Raw genomic sequence first — 17,495 nt, 5'->3', positions numbered from 1 at the left:
CGGTGGCTCAGTGGTAGAGCGTTCACCTCTGGTGCTAACCCCTTGCAGAATGGCCGCCAAGGCCTGAATTTTTGCATGGCGGGCCAACGGCGACGTGCCACCATATGGAGGCTACAGGTCAGCATTAAGGAGGTAAACTGTAGGTGTGGCAGGCCCCTCTTGAGCCGACTCTGTTGGTGGCTGTTGGTAGGCAGCCGCTGGTTTGCCCCCGTCCTTTCTACCACCAGATCTGAAATTTGAATCGTTAACTTCGGCTTGGAGTTGGAAGCCAACTATGTACCACCCTTATAACAATTGTCAATTGTTAACTTCGGCTTCGAGTTGGAAACCATCTGTATCCCATCCGTTGTCAATTACTAACTGCGGCTAGAAAGATGCCACCAACTCTAACCGCATCCTTCCTTTCAATTGTTTTTCCCATAGTGCATCGAAGTGGCGGGTCAAGTACGTAAGAGTCACAGTCAAGAATCGAGTGTTGTGTTATTTTTTCGCTTTATTTCAGCAACATGTGTAAACTTTTTGCTGTAGTAACTTTCGAAGATAATAGCGTAAGTACTGTTCCCAAGTGTTGGATTACAAATAACCATTGCAAATGGCCAATTCTGAAAAAAGACAAAACGAAGTTGAGCAAATTTGTTGTTTTACATACTCCGCCGGAGACTTCTTGGACAAACCATCAATGTCACGTCTTATATTCAACAAGTAGGTGTACATATTTGTTCCTTTCACAAATATGTGTTATTATTGGCGTGGCGGTTTATATTATTAGTATGTGATTCACATCCCGCTGTCCATTATAGATTAAGATATAATCTTAATATATTTGCATTTTGCAAGTTTTAGTAGTCAATGGGAATATGTGTACACAATAGTAGATCATATCTTACTATTTGAATAAAGTTTATTTGTTAGTAGGGCCTACCTCCAAAACTGTATTTTGTAAGTGATGTTGCAGGGGTCAGATTAGGTGTAATTTAGAAGAACGTAATAAGAATGAATATAAATACAATGGCAATGATATTTAGTATCTCCACCAATCTTGAACATATAAGATTTACAATGTGTTACTTACTTTACAAAATATAGCTGAGCTGAGCTGAGAAGCCCCCAGAGCCCTTGTTCTTCTACCTTTATCACAATTTAGACAAAAACAAGGTACTCGGAGAAACTAAATGCCATCCAAATGCAGTTTTCTCTGGACAAGAAAGTCCTAATTACTTAACAATCTGACACACGTTAATAGTGTGCATGTTATTGTTCATTCTTCAGTAACTTATTTTGGCATTATGGTAGCAGACAGCTCTACCATACGTTAGGTTAGAATATTATTGAGATAGAATGAAGTAGAAGTAGTAGCAGGAGAAGAAGGTTCAGTTAGCCTAGGTTTGGGTAGGTTTTGTTCTGTTAAATAATCGCAGTTACTAAAAGTTCCTGTCATTTTATACGCAATTTCCTAATTGGTATTCTGCTGCCTTCCGCCTCACTGGCAAGGTTCTAGATTACTGGTCGCCCTTCCCTGGCCGAGTGAGAGTAATAAAGGCAGAAATAAACGTGCCCTGCGGGGCTCTAACCCGCCTTCACTTGCTAACGCTCGCTCGGCAATACTGTGTAAATTAAATTTATAAACTTTAGTACAGAAAGAAACCAACCCAGCTACTAACCTGCATTGGGCACCAGTAAACTAGAACCTTCCCTGCCTCACTAAATAGTTCCACCATAAAATATTTATTTTTCTCTGTATGTTCATTCCTAAAAAAGATATATTGACATATAAATTTTTAATTTGGTAGTGCCGTCTACTACTACTACTACTGCTACTGCTGCTATCAATACTACTTCTACTGCTACTATTGGTGCAATTAATTTCGAGAATAGAATACAACCCAGTCCAGCGGGGCTTTTAACCCACCCTACTACTACTACTACTGCTTCTAATGTACGACCCAAAGTGAAGAGTTACTGAGCTCTCTGCTAAAGTTAAAACCTTATTTTACGTCTACAGATTACGGGAAGGTTCTAGAACCCTGATCCCAACATACAGGTTAATAGCCAGTTGGTTTTTTTGTGTACCACAGCTCTATACTTAATTCTCACAGTATTGCCGAGCGAGCGATAGCGAGACAAGGCGTGTTAGAAGCCCCGCTGGGTACGTTGTTTTGTCAATATTAAATTACAACTCAATGGAGAGGGGGACCAGTTTTCCAGAACTCCACCTACCAAAGATAAAATGCTCCAATCTCCCCTGAAAAGTAGGGACTGTTTAGAGATAGTAGTAGCAAGAGTGATAGTAGTATTTGCAGTAGCAGCATTATTAGGTTAGTTTAGATCCAATATTCAGTCGCTGATTCGGTCCCATTCGTTGTGGAGAAACGCCGATGCGTGAGTTTTGTCGGGGTCCTCCCATTTACTTCCACTATTCATTAAACCATTCCGTATTTAGCACCGTCTCTTTTAGCCTCGGAGCATAAATCGTGGAACGTTAATATAAAATCTATTTCCTTCAGTTTTATGGGTAACTCTAGGTGGCACATATAAGATCTCCAGTGATAATTAACAAACTGTTGCTGAGCTAGTGAAGGAGGTTAGAAGCTCCGCAGGGCTCGTTGTTTTCTACCTTTATCAAAGTTTACACAAAAAAAGGCATCCTTGACAGCCGAAGGGCTGGAGCTGAAGTCACTGAGTGATCCAAAGTAAATTTGTGCCGTTTTATGTTCCACCAGTGTGTCTTGTAGGCTAAATGGGACAGTTGATCATGATATAATTAGTGGAATGATAAGGTTGAATCGAACATGAGGACCACAAAAACTATAATGTCTAAAGCCTATTTTGGTACCAATATTAAATTATGCAAATATGTGCATTGAATAAGGATTTTATAGATATGGTATTGAGTTTATCGTCCCATGGTTATGCCATGTTGGCTAAAGGAGACTTGGACCTACTGATTATAGAGGAATCCGAACCACTTTCTTTCGTTGAACCGTACCCTCACTGGGAATCGAACCCGGGACCACGCGTACCGAAGGCAAGCGTCCTAGCCACTAGACCAAGCGTGGGTCCAAGGATTTTATAGTTCGCACACAAAAAAGACCAACAATTTGTGAAAGACATGACGTACTGCTGACGTTATTGAAGGAAAGAGAGCTCAATCCTCTTGTACCTCCTGATGAGTGTCAAATAATTAAGGACCCCGCTTGGTCTAGTAGGTAGCACGCTTGCCTTAAGTGCGCGAGGTCCCAGATTCGATATCCGGTGGGATATTATTGAACGAAAAAAGTGGTTCGAATTCCGTAAGGTCCACGTCTTCCTAGTCGCCAAGGCGTAACTATGGGATGTTAAACTGCAACAAGCAAATAATCCTTTGTAACAGTGGCATCATTTAACCTACTGATAGCTCCTTTTTGTCTTGCTTCGCTACGTATAAACATAACTGCTTTACTGTGCTTTTTTCCAGCTGATAAATTATTTCACAAGTGAGATTAGCAATCTCATTTTTTTAAGTAGCAGAAGATTCTGTACACAATGGAGGTAGAACGGTTTTGAAATTAAAATACGTAGAATGATGTATGTTTACAACCCTTAAGGAGTGACATTTAACGTACCGTATTTACTTGGATATATTGCCACATTTATTAAAGTCTAAGCGTAAAATTCGTGACATGCACGTATAATCGCACAAAACGTTTTTTGTATAAGTGGTAGGAATACCTGAATATGCTATTTAATTGTTACCTTTTTCTTAAGCTTATTATATTGTTGCTGTTGTTCTGCCTTTTTATTTTATATATATATATACACTATCCTTTGCTACTAACTGAAAAGACTCTACTAAAGTTCACACACAAGCAAAATCAACTTTTTCCCTTGAATGCGAAGATCTACATCAGTGGCTAATCTAGCCCAGGGCCGGGGAGCCTAGGCTCCCTAAAGTTTTGATCATCAAAAATAATCGAAGCTATCAGTTATAAATCTTTTTTAAAATTAAAATGGTTTGCGTAAACTCAAGATATACTTATTATAACCTGCAATCTGGCTGCCCCTCCAAATTTTACCTTCTAGATCCGCCACTGATCTACAGGCCCCATTGTAAGGGAAGAGAAGATCAATGATCTTGTGTCTCCTTAAGACAATGACAAGTGGCCAAACTTTGTAACGATGGCAACATTTGACTCATTTGCTACTCCGCGCGTGGCCCAAATGCCCTTCTGATAGATTTACTATTGATAGGAATAGTTGGTTTAGTTTGTAATTCTAGCTTTACCTTGTTTAATTTAGTCTTGCCAAAAGGTGGCTAACTTTTTGCTTTTTTTTTTTAAGATAGTAAATAGCCTTTAACAACAATAGGCCTAACATTACAACAATTTGACAATGTAAATTCCTTTTATTGATTGCTTTTCAGTTCATTCATAACATTGCATGCAAGTTAAAGGTATTGCTTAAACCTACTAGTCATTGGTTTTGCAGCTGATGATAGTTGCTAGTTGTGTGAATTCTCTTTACTAATCTTATGAAGAATGCTTGTATTCATATAATATATATGAATTCTCAAAGCCGGCCACGTGCACTTACGTTTGAAGAGTGCTTATATTCGAGTAAATACGGTATCTTCTTTACTCAGCGGTAGAGAAATGTACTTGCTTCTCACCTCACATTTTTTCTTGTTTATTTGAAAGATGATTATTTGAAAGCCAAAGAAAAAGAGAGACTTGCTGAAGATACTTCTGATATTGCAACAGTGGATGAAAGTAGTGTGAGAAAAGACACTTTTACGAAAAGAAGACGCCGTAGACCGGTACGCCGTTACGATAGCGATACTTCTATACCTGATGAAGATGAAAGTGAAGAGGAAATAGTTCCTCCATCGTCACTTCAGTTCAGTGAACATTACACATGTAAGTCCAACTTTAAATTTACATTGTAGATATGTGAGAAAAAGCCCTACATATTGACTTTTTCTTAGTGTACAGATTTTTTACCATAAAAATGAAATGAAATGAAATCTGTAGGTTAACGTCCCACACTTACGCAAGCAAAGTGCCAAAGGAGATGGATGAAATAGCAAGTGAATGATGATGAAAGAAATGGTGGAATGAGAAAGTGGAAGGAATTGGGAAAACTCACAGGCATGATGATGTCCACCACGAACCCCTTTTTATCATAAGTCAGGCGTTTCGTTCGCAAAGGGGTGCTAATAATATTGGTGCAAAAATTAGCATAATTTTATAACTTTTAATTTCTTTTTTCAAAAGATTTACTCTAAGTAAAAGTGTTTAGAAAGGATGTTTAATTACTGGGTACAGGTTTAATTTAGGAGGGCGTGCCCTGGCTTTTAGGGATATAAATAGGGACTTGTGAACATACGACAGTGTGAAATGCGCTTTTATTTCGCGGAAATGCATTCGTAGAAAGTTTTGTAAGCAGATTGATTAGTTTAAATGTTTGTAATATATGCGTAATTTGCATTTAGATAATACTATCTCACTCCATATTGATGCTCTTTTATTGGCTGCAGGGGATCTGTACAAAGACAAACGATATAGTTGAGGAGTTGTCGCCCCCTCCCAAGGTTTGCCCTAGTGGACCCAGCCCGAAAAAACCCGGTGGGTTTTTTCGGGTTGGACCCACCTGATAAAACCCACCTGGGTTTTTGACCTATTTGTTAGTATATTATTGATACAACCAAGGTGATCACATTGTAAGTGATTTTTATCAGATTTTAGACTTTCCTTGGGCTAATTAGAAGCTTTCACGTTAAGGTATACAAGAACATTCAACATAAGACTTTTATAAACTTCTGAATGCACTAAATGAATTAAAAGAAAAAAAATTACCTTACCTTGAGATAGTTATAGAACAGATTTATGCTTATAGCCTATTTGAAGTAAAATAAGCAATTTTGTACTTTAGAAAATATTTCCGTGAATAGTATGCTCGTTGACTTGGCGACACCGAGGGACATTATCACTCATACGTTTGACGGGTTTAAGGTCATAGGTGCCGGTACTAATAGTACATATGTAATACACCAGTAAAACTATTAGTATTATTTCTTACCTTTGATGTAAAACACAAGGTTCTTCAACTAAAATTTGGTTTTCCAACAATAACTGTTTAATTCAGTCATTTGTTGCTACTCTTCAAATAAGCATTCTGTAGAATCAACACCAGCAATAGCGTAAAAATTCTTGTCAAATTTAAGAAGCTTAATGCTCGGGGTTCCGAAGGCTATGTAACGCTTACTATTTCAAGTGCTGAATTCAAATTTCCGTACTAATGAAAGTTTTGATGTACACGCCGTGAAAGAAGTGCTCCGGAAATTCCCGAATTAAACGCAGAAGGATCGGAAATAAATACTTCAACAATAAAACTATTTATTTTACGCTTAAGCCTGCCATACGTCCCGTAAAAAACGGGAGTGTTCCGTTTTTTGGCCCGAGTGTCCCGCGTCTCCGTAAATTTAGTCGGAACAGGGAAATGTCCCGTATTTTAACTCTGTTCCATTTCTGCTATCAATATCAGCTTATTCGAAAAGTAAAAACCAAAAATTCTTACATTGGCTGGGAATCATGTAATTAGTGAATGAACAGTACGCTGTTGCATGTAACAGTTTCGAGGAAGTTATACCACCACCCTGTTCGACTTGATAGCGAGCAAAATTTGCAATGCTACTTTTTCCATTGCACTTGATGGAAACTCGGATACTCCGGAACAAAGATGGCTTTGAGTGCTTCTACATTTACAAACACAGGGAAGATGACTAACTTTTCTTCAGCAACACATTAGATAAGTTAACAAGAATTATAATCTTTTTCAGAGGCTAGGGGGACAGAATTGTGCTTTGGCCTAGGTCCTAGAAAAATGTAAATCTGGTCCTCACAATTACACGTGACATAAGGAGAAAAATAAGCTTTTCATCAGATTAAACTGACGAACGTAATTTTGGCAGATACAGCCATGTAAATAAATATTGCTAAACGCGCGAAAAATATTGAAAACAGATTGTACCACTGATTTAAATAATTTGCATATTGTTTTCCTGTAAAGCATTTTTATAGCACATCTTAAGGTTTTAGGGATTTTTAGTCTATACAATTAATTGCAGGGTACGAACAGAGAAAAGCAGCTGCTGCTTAGTGAACTTTCGCCTATTATATTATTGAAAAAACATTAAATTAAATTAAATCTTTTAGTTTTAGTCTCACGGTTATGTCTGCTATGCTCAAGGTGACGGTGATGATGAGAAATGAATGAAATGACAGAATGAAGAAAGTGGGAGGAAACGTGAGAATCTCGAGAAAACCCACGCACAAGGTGTTTGTCCACCACAAAGCTCACTTGGCGCGAGCTAGGATCGAACTAGGAACCCCATGCACTAGAGGTGAACGCTCTACCACCGAGCCACCGCGGCCTATTATTCTTTTGTTCATAACCAGACTACAGTTCATTGCATTGTTTTGGAAAGTTGAGGAGGGGGGGGGGTTTGAGGTGTCCCGTATCCTCATGAAGAAAATATGGCAGGTTTATTTATGCTGGAAGATGTTAATTTCATATAAGACATTTTAAAACATTTATTTATTTCATACAACATGAATTGCATCTTTGCTCTAAATTAATAGACATCTTTTGGTATTCATATTTGGCGAACGTCAGTCAGGCTTCTGGATGACTTGATCTACATTTGTTCGTTTGTCTACCAAGCTCCTTCATGGCTGTGCGGTTAGTGTACGCGTCTTCGGCGTGGGACCCGGGTTTGCTTCCCGGAGGAAGCTCATGTGATTCGGATTCCACGTTAATCAGTAGGTCCCGTCTCATATAGCCTCGCTGCTGAAAGGGACGTTAAACACAAAATCAACTCAACTCGTTTGTCTGCCTCTACCACACACACTACAGGGTAAACCATTTGGCCTTTCAAGTTAAAATTTTCAGAATACAAGCACGAGACACACTAAATTTCCTGTATAGATTTTGGCGGCATACCAACGTAAAATATCAAAATATTGAGATATTTCGAAAAAACTCGATTAAACCCGAAAATACCTGAAAAACCCATATGGGCCCAGGTGGGTTGGGCTTTTTTTTAAAAAAACGGGTTTTTTCAAACTCTGCCCCCTCCCCAAATAGCCAACTGATTTTAACCTAGCCATTACCAATTCTATCAGGTGACATTAAATAATCATAGAAGTGTTGCAGAGAGGTGCCTTACGTAAAACATGTATGATGTAAAGATTTTTTGTGCGATGTGAGATCTATATGCAGATTTCACATATTTTATATGTTAATAGTCATATTAACTTAACAAAAATTACTTTCAGACGATTTTTCTCCCACGACGTTGAAAAAAAAAAATACTTTCACTCAATTTTTCTCTTACCACATTGTTTAGAAATTGTTCTGCCAATGTAGACTATTTGTAATGTAAATTTTCCATTATAATTTTTATTGTTTCCGTTACAGCTTTGTGTGAAGGCAATGCCAACGAAAGGCTTTCTAAAAAATTGTCTGATATTAGAAAAACACAGAATATCACGACTACGGAAGGCACTTGTATAACCAAAAAACACCCAGAACAGGCAGGTGTTAACAATGAAACCACACCTTGTGGATCTGGAGAGTATGAGAACTTAGATCAGATAATTATTCAGCCTTCAGTAGAATTCAGTGGACAGTGCGCACGTAAGTTCATATTTGAAATTTACTTTTTCGTATAATACACGTTTTTTTTTTATTTATTTATTTATCTAGTAAAATTATATATTTTACATGGAAACACGGCATTTGTCTTTTGATAATAAACTACCATTGCGCCAGATAAGTTCTATAAATCGTTATAAGCGCTATAAATAGTGAGGTTGTATTAGCTCAGGTTAGGTTTCCCTAGATTGTTCATTACATTGCAGAACGGAAATATTTACCTCTGCTCTCCTTAATGAAATTTTCGAGTGCCGAGTGTATAAAACCTTGATCTTCTAGTGTGTTTCAGGAATGAGATTCTGATTACCGGAATGTCCCGGTGTGTCAGAATGTTCATTCTCCTTTCTTAAATTAGCCAGACTAAAGGTTTTGGTAAATTAAAACTGAAATATGTTTATGGATTATGGTTTGGAAAGAAAATAAGTACGGAAGGAAAAGCCGCTTTTTCTATCGAAAGGTCCAATGATATTTTTCCAACCACAGTACGAAAAGAATATAAATAAATGCCGCATTTCAAAGGATTTTTATTGGTATTTCAGCTTAGGAATATATCCTTCCGTCTCCTGATATTATGGAAAAAGCTTTCTTTATTTTTTATTTTATTTTATTTTATTTATCTTTTTTAAATGCACTTGATTCCCACCTCATTCATTTTTTTTATTTTTATTTTATTTATTTTTTAATTGCACTTGATTCCCACCTCATTCATTTTCTTATTTCAATTACACGAAGTTCTTTAAAGAAATACAGTTAATTCTTACGTAATTGATTTTCTTGTTTCCATTATAGCTACGTATGTGACAGTGAACGTAAGCGAAAGACTTTCTGGAGAAACGTCTGATATAACAACACCGGAGGAGACTAGGAGTACGGAAGGCACATATATAGCCAAAAGACTCCCTAAACGGAGGAGTCCTAACAGTGATACTACGCCTTCTAAATCTGGAGAATATGAGAACGTAGATCAAATAATTCATCAGCATGTAGTTGAATCCTATGGACATTGCAGCCGTAAGTTCAGTTTTTAAATGTAACGTTTTCCTGCTATGCCCATGTTTGTTATTTATCTAGTGAAATTATATATTTTTTGCACGGAAACAAGTTATTTCTGTGAAATCGTTGCATTTATCTTTCGGTAATAGACTACCACTGCTCAGAAGCTCTATAAATCGTTACGAGCGCTATAAATAGGTTGTATTAGCTCAGGTTAGGATTCCCTAGTTTGTTCATTACATTGCAAAACGGAAATATTTACCTCTGCTGTCCGCAGTGAAATTTTCGGGCGCCGAGTGTATAAAGCCAGTGGCGGCGTAAGGTGAATTGGTGCCCAGGGCCAGTTAAGTAGATGGGTCCCCTTATCGACTTATACACTGCTATTTTTCTTCCCGGGGCGGGGGCACCGCTCGTCCCGCCCTTACTCCACCACTATATAAAGCCTTGATCTTTTAGTGTATTTCAGGGATGAGATTCTGACCATGGGAATGTCCCAGTGTGCAGGGATTTTCCTACATCCCCTAACACCCCCCAAATTTTGATGGACACCCCCCCCAAAGAAATTCACTCCACACACCTTTAACACCTCCCTAGTTTCAGATTGCAATCATTACTCAGAAAAAAAATTGTCGAGCTTCCTAGCGAAAACTACAGATTCGTAACAACTATTTTAGAAAGGCCCTGTTTTGTTCACTGCAACACTTTTTTTTTTTTTTTTTTTTTAAGATTTGACATTTGTCACAGCCAATACCCGGATATTTTTTCGTTCGGTTTATCTCCGAAGGGTCAGCTAAAGATAGAAAAAATATGCGTCTTCCTGGTTTCTGGAAATAAACACGGTAACCACTAGATTGTTGAAGAAGACAACTTGTAACCCATTACGCGAGGGTTTCTCCCCTTTTCAACAAGGAAGTAAATAGAAACTGTTTCGGTGTAACACTATCAACTTTTATCAGAGAATGAATATACTTCCGAGTGTGATTGTTTACAACTTTTTGCCGTAGGTTTTGGGAGTTATGAAGTAAATACACTGTAAAACTATTTTTCCAAGAAGAAGGAAAAGGTATGTTTATATTTCTACGACACATTTCATATATTATGTAAAAATCATGTGTATTTTTAAGAGAGGGTATGAAATTTAGTTTTCTAAATACCAATTCAAACATATTATTTCGATTTTTTCAAGTTGAAAATGGAAAAAATTGGAGAGCTTTTGTAAATAATAATAATTTTTATGGCATTTACGCATCTATTGCTCAAGCCGGGATTAGATAGGATGTAGCAATCGGCCAGGGCCTTTCCTATGGTCAGATTTTTCTGCAACTCCCCCAAACACGCCCTCGAACTTCAATGAACACCCCCCAAAGAAATTCGCTTCACACACCCCCAGAAAAAAAATTAGAGAATCCCAGACTTAAAATCCCGGGGAAACCCCTGCCAGTGTATCATAATGTTCATGCTCCTTTCTTAAATTAGCCAGGCGAAGGCTTTTTGTATATTAAAATTGATGTGTGTTTCTGAATTATGGTTTGGAAGGGAAGGGGGAGTACGGAGGGAAAGGCCGCTTTTTCTATCGAAAGATTCAATGATATTTTTCCAACCACAGTACGAAAAGAATATTGATAGATGCTGGGCCGTACCCAGAATTTTTTGAAAGAAAAGGACAGCGCCGTACTCAGTATATTATACTCTAGCATATATTACCCGCTTCGCTGGGTTGAAATGAAAATTTTAAATGCACAACTCCGTATTTCATGTGTTTAGTACCTGTGAAATATGCTGTTTTCGTTTTTAATGGCATCGATTTAAACAGCATCGGAAAGATCATTGATCATCTCGGCGACCCCAAAAATCATGGATTCGACACTAATATTGGTCATTGCCCGTCATTTATATGTATATTTCCCCCTCCCCCATGTGGGCCATGGCATCGAAAGTGTCACTGTTCATCTCAGCGACCCCCCAAAATGTGGATTCAGTACTATACTAATATCGGCAATTTTCGATCATTTTTAAATCTCTTCCTCCCTCTCCCCAAAATTGTGAGGTTGAATTTGAATATAAACGGGATCGAAAGTACCACTGTTCATCTAAGCGACCCTAAAAAATATAAATTCGACACTGATAGTGGCCATTATCGATCATTTTTATATATCTCTTTCTCCCTTTCCCGCAAGTGGCGGAGCTGATTTTGCATTTAAAGCGGATCGAAAATGTCACAGTTCATCAGAATAATCCAGAAAACTATGAATTAGACACTAATATTGGTCATTTTTGATTATTAGTATTATATATAGCCCCCTCCCCCTCCTCCGTGCTGCGGCACACGGCATCAGAATTGTCACTGTTAATCTCAGCTTCTCCTAAAACTATTGATTCGACACTAATATTAGTCATTTTCGATCATTTTTAAATGTTTATTCCACTTCCCTCCATTGTACCCTCTCCCTCCCCAACTATTTAAGTTGAACTTAAATTGAAACAGTATCAGAAGTGTCACTGTTTGTATCATTGATCACGAAAACTATGTATTCAACACTAATATCGGTCATTTTTGATCATTTTTGAATTTCTCTCCCCCTCCCCTACGTTGTTTCATCAAAGTGAATAGCCTAAAGTAATCTCCCCCTAAACTCATGTATGTTGAAATTTTGATTTAAATCGGTCGGGTGGTTCAAGAGTGATGAGGTCACAAAGGCAGTCATTTTTATTTTTTATTTTTTTTACATATATCTTCCCCTCCCTCTCCCCTATGTTGGCTCGTCAAAGTGAAACGATAAAAAACTTCCAAATCCCGACCTTCATATATGTGAAAATTTGATCGAGATTTGGTTGGGTGGTTAAAAAGTTATTAGGTTTTACTAGTTTTTATTTATACGTCCTCCTCCCCTTGGATGTACCGTTAAAGTGAAATTACAAAAATGTTTCCAGATCCAAACCTCATATATCTTGAAAATTTGATTGAGATCGGTCGGATAGTTCAAGAGTCATTAAGTTACAAAAATAATCACTTTCAGTCTTATATAAATTGATTTTTATATATCTCCCCCTCCTGCTCCACCCCCCCACGTTGCTCCGTCAAATGTAAATTATATAAACGATCCCAGGCCTGAACCTCATCTGTGTTGAAAATTTGATCAAGATCGGTCGAGTGGTTCAGGAGATTTAGAGTCACAAACATAGTGATTTTTCAATTTTATCTATCTATCTATATATATACCATTCAAATTTAATAGGGCATCTTTTTGCTATTTACTTTCATGTAATATGGTTTCGCGTTGTACGAGTATATATAAAATATAATAGTTTAATACCAGTACTAAAAAGAATATGTTTAGTTTGGCTGATCGCTGGCCAGAACCAGAATCTCTGGCTAATATTGATAGTGACAGAAGGTTTTGTCTAACTTGTGTAAAGCGAAAATGTTAAGAGAAGTAAGAGAGAGAAAAGAAAAGAGATCGCACCTATTTTCGGTTTTATAAACGTTCACCTCACATAGTAACATTCGCATTTCACTAGTTGGTGAGGGGGCATGACCCCTTGCCCCCCCTTAGATACGGCCCTGGATAGATGTGGCATTTGAAAGGATTTGTATTGGTATTTCACCTTAGGAAAATATAGTTCCGTTTTCTGATGTTATGGGAAAAGCACTTTTTTTTTTTCATTTTTCATTTTAAGAATTGCACTTAATTCCCACCTCATTCAGTGTCTTGTTTCCATTATAGCTACGTATGTGACAGCCAACGTAAGCGAAAGGCTTTCTGGAGAAACGTCTGATATTACACCAGAGGAGACTAGGAGTACGGAAGGCACATATATTGCCAAGAGACTCCCTAAGCGGAGGAGACCTAACAGTGATGTCAAACCTTCTGGATCTGGAGAGCAGTAATTCGCTAGTATGCAGTTGAATCCTGTGGACATTGCACACGTAAGTTTATATTTGAAATGTAAGGCAAGTATGCCTAATTTCACAATAAATTTCATATTTGCGTATATATTACCAAAAATAAAATTGGAAAATAACAGCAGACTTGATTATTTTGGAGGTACATATTAACCTGACTAGATACATGTGTTGTTTCTTTCTTGCTGCGGTTAGAAATTTAGTAATGTTCCGGCGAAGTACAAAATACAATTGGTCCGAATTTCGCGGTACTACCTATTTGTTTCTAATTTCACTATTCTATAGGCCTATTTGACATAAATGTTACAAAGTGATAAGATCTGAATTACAATGTGAACACACCGATATTTTTTTTCATCATAGCTACATTTTGTTGATCATTATTATTATTAAATAAACACAACGTTAGTTATTTCATATAAATTATTATCCAAGCTAAACAACAAAAACTACGACTGAGAACAATGCAAAGGCATTACACATGATGGAATAGGACCTAGTTGCAATATTAAGTAATAGAACACGAAGAGAATTGAGTTCTTCAGTAAGGCTATAAACAAATCAGGCTTAGGTGAACATGACAGATCAAGTAAAAGAGGATCAAATTTTCAAAGCACAAGAAAGCTAATCATGCGGAGAACAACTTTAATAACCTTTCCCATGTTCGTAATTCTTCACGTTATGTGGTACTGCGAAATTAGGCACACTTGCCCTAACTTGTTCAGAAAAAGAAAAGCTATATGTTTACCATCTCATAGTATTAAGAATTTTAATATCGTTTATACTAACGAAGGAAAAGATTCTTATCTATATGTTGTATGTTATGGATCCAGGAAAAAATCTTTTAAAAATGTCAAGCCTTGTATATCTGCTCTGGTATATGGGATACATGCTACATTAGTCTTTACACCCATTGAAACAGACTAATGAACAACCTGTCGCTACAGCGCATGAATGTCTATGGCTGGCCGGATCTGGCTATCGCAAGGTTTCAGGTAACTACTCAAACCACGTGAGCTATATGTTGCGATTGCATTCGGCGACGTAAGATATATGCATTATTAATTGAAGTATTGGAATGCATATTAGAGGGGCACGGCATTATCGTTGCAAAACAAAGTTAAAGAAATCCATGCCATGTTATTGCATGAGAAAGTTTTGTCGTTATTTAGTTGTATTATGATAAATTACGTATTAAGTGAAGTACAATGATTATTGTTTTGTACATTGTACACATATTGTTATAAGTATAAAAATATGAATAGTGTACTGATTGTACTCATAGAAAGATTTGGATCTCCTCCTTATATAACACGGTGTCGGGTACGCTTAAAAAAAAAATCACTGATTCTCCGGAAAAGTTGGCATAAGGTGTTGAATGCTGATGGAGATTACTTCGAAACCTAAAGATACGTACCATCCAGCGTATTGCAGTTTGTATATCCTTACTCTGAAACAGCAAGAACTATTTGGTTACTTGTATTTAACACATAAAGTGAAATTCGAAATTTTTTTGTGTGCTTTAACAGATATATTTATGATAAAAAAAATATTTTTCCTAATGAAGAAGGAATAAAAAATTATTTATGGTACTCTACAATGTTCCATATGTTTAAAATTGTAGTTATTTAAGTATAAGATTCGATAAAAGATAAGATCGCAAACATAGATAATCTCTGAAATATCGAAGAATTAAATTACATGTGATGTCGTGAAGCATCTTGAGTGAGTGATCATTTCTGCATTGTTAGTTTCACTTTTTAGATTTTCGCTATTTTATTTTCTGCATTGTGTAGCCTTCACAAAATGAAAACAAATATGAATTCTCTTTCAAATTTATGCAGGTACAGCTCATACGATGTTGATGATTCTTATTATTTTATTTTTTATTTTTATTTTTATTTTTTATTGATTTTTTTTTAACAGGTGGAAACACACGCAAGCACATCAGATGCCTAACCAGATTTTGGAGCATGAACCGAGTGTATGCGCCTTCACTCGGAAGTAAGTTGTAGAACTTTGTGTATATATATGTTCATTACTTTTTTAATTCAGCAATATGCCGAAAAGGAAAGAATTTTTTTAAACTTAAACGATTACTATCATATTAATAAAAATCTGAAAAGAAATATTGATGACTTAAGTAATTCGTTAGATAGTGATGTTGGTGTTTCATTACCAAACCATGGTGGAAGCGTTGAAGCTGGACTTACAGGTGAAAGAATACCTAACATAGAAGTGTCTGATTGTGGCAGTAACATGTCTTTGTCTGGTCCTGAGTATACTGATAGTAATGAACAGAATTCGAATAATGTATCTTTCAATATTTCTGTAACTGATGAAAAAGACTCAAACATCGTTGAATCCCCAAACATACGTAATGATATTCAAAAGTGGGCGGTGAAAAACAACGTGACGTGTCATGCAGTAAATGAATTGCTCCACATTCTGCACAAATATGGACATACAGGTTTGCCGTTTGACTACAGTACTTTATTGTTGACCAGACATAATAATGTTATTAAGGATATAGCTGGCGGTCAGTACTTCTATATAGGACTTAGAAAAGGAGTTGAAGTTGCAATTCGTGCTGGACTGAAACCGCCAAGTACTAGAAGCATTTCTCTGAAACTTAATATTGATGGAATCCCACTTACCAAAAGTTCCAGAAGTCAATTTTGGCCAATTTTGTGCTTAATAAATGAAAGTTGTGTTCGTGTACCTTTTGTTGTAGCAGCTTTCTACGGTCATTCCAAGCCGCATAATGTTGATCAATATTTGTGTGACCTTGTTCATGAGTTAAAGTCGTTGGTTAAAAATGAGTTTGTAGTTGATGGTAAACGATATACTTTGTTAGTGCATAAATGTTTTTTTGTGTGTGATGCCCCTGCTCGTTCATTTGTAAAACATATCAAACCTCACAATTCATACTTTGGGTGTGAGAAATGTTGTGTTGAGGGGTCTTATGAAGGACGAATGGTATTTCCTGTACTTAATGCACTAGCCCGTACCGACGAATCTTTTCTAAATCGCAGTCAAGAAGATCATCACACAGGGATTTCACCATTAGTTCAGTTAGGTTTTGGACTAGTTTCCCAGTTTCCCTTGGATTATATGCACCTCATACTCCTTGGCGTTACACGTAGACTTTTCCATTCATGGCTGAAAGGTCCATTAGCAGTACGGTTAAATTCAGGAAAAGTTAAATTAATATCAAACTATTTGGAATTATCATCATCCTGGGTACCTTCAGAATTCGCCCGCCGCCCTCGGAGCATTGACCATATTGATCGTTGGAAAGCTACAGAGTTAAGGTTAATCCTTTTGTATATAAATCCTGTCATTCTTTCATTCGTTCTTAAGAAAACATTGTATCGTCATTTTCTACTTTTGTTTGTAGGCACATTTATACTAATCCAAAAATATTTGGACGATGCCTTATGTAACTATTCAGAAAGTTTGTTTAGAAAATTTGTAGAAGAAAGCAAAACATATTATGGAATAGAAATGATAGTGTATAATGTCCATTCACTTATACATATTCCTGGTGATTGTAAAAAATATGGTTCTCTTGATAATTTTAGTTCCTTTCCGTTTGAAAGCTTTCTTCATACTATAAAGAAATTAATTAGAGCTTCACACCATCCTCTGCAACAACTGCTCAATAGGATAAATGAACGCAATAATGTAGGCAGTTATTCTTCAAATACAACTGATAATTTTCAATGTAGAGTTGAACACAATGAGGGACCACTAATTAATTTATTATGTCCAAGGTGCAAACAATACAAAGTGTTACATTTTAACGGATATAAGTTTAATGTGTCCCAACTAAGAGACAGTGTTTGTATTTTACCAGACATGAATGTTGTATTAGTAAAAAATTTTGTAGTAGTTGACAATAGTA

General features: G+C 36.7%; 1 protein-coding gene across 1 annotated transcript; it reads left to right on the top strand.

Annotated features, from left to right (window-relative positions):
* The first annotated feature begins 12 nt into the window (after window positions 1–12).
* Window positions 13–15,654, top strand: LOC145674805 (uncharacterized). Its single transcript, XM_081745024.1, has 6 exons — window positions 13–702; window positions 4,674–4,892; window positions 8,455–8,673; window positions 9,481–9,702; window positions 13,410–13,612; window positions 15,515–15,654. Exons 1-5 carry the CDS (start codon window positions 507–509, stop codon window positions 13,571–13,573), a joined length of 1,020 nt encoding a protein of 339 aa, XP_081601150.1. The 5' UTR covers window positions 13–506; the 3' UTR covers window positions 13,574–13,612; window positions 15,515–15,654.
* The last annotated feature ends 1,841 nt before the right edge of the window (window positions 15,655–17,495 follow it).

This window comes from Thermobia domestica, chromosome 18 (assembly GCF_964235325.1).
Source record: "Thermobia domestica chromosome 18, izTheDome1.hap1.1, whole genome shotgun sequence".
Classification (NCBI taxonomy): Eukaryota; Metazoa; Arthropoda; class Insecta; order Zygentoma; family Lepismatidae; genus Thermobia; species Thermobia domestica.
The sequence above is the reverse complement of the archived record's forward strand: the minus strand, read 5'-3'. Positions and strand labels throughout refer to the sequence as shown.

Excerpts from the sequence above, each read along its gene's own strand:
- LOC145674805 (XM_081745024.1), top strand. The coding sequence starts at position 507 with ATGTGTAAACTTTTTGCTGTAGTAACTTTCGAAGATAATAGCGTAAGT. Across the intron at positions 703-4,673 it reads TCACGTCTTATATTCAACAA|ATGATTATTTGAAAGCCAAA; the intron begins GTAGGTGTACAT and ends TTTATTTGAAAG. Across the intron at positions 4,893-8,454 it reads GTTCAGTGAACATTACACAT|CTTTGTGTGAAGGCAATGCC; the intron begins GTAAGTCCAACT and ends TTTCCGTTACAG.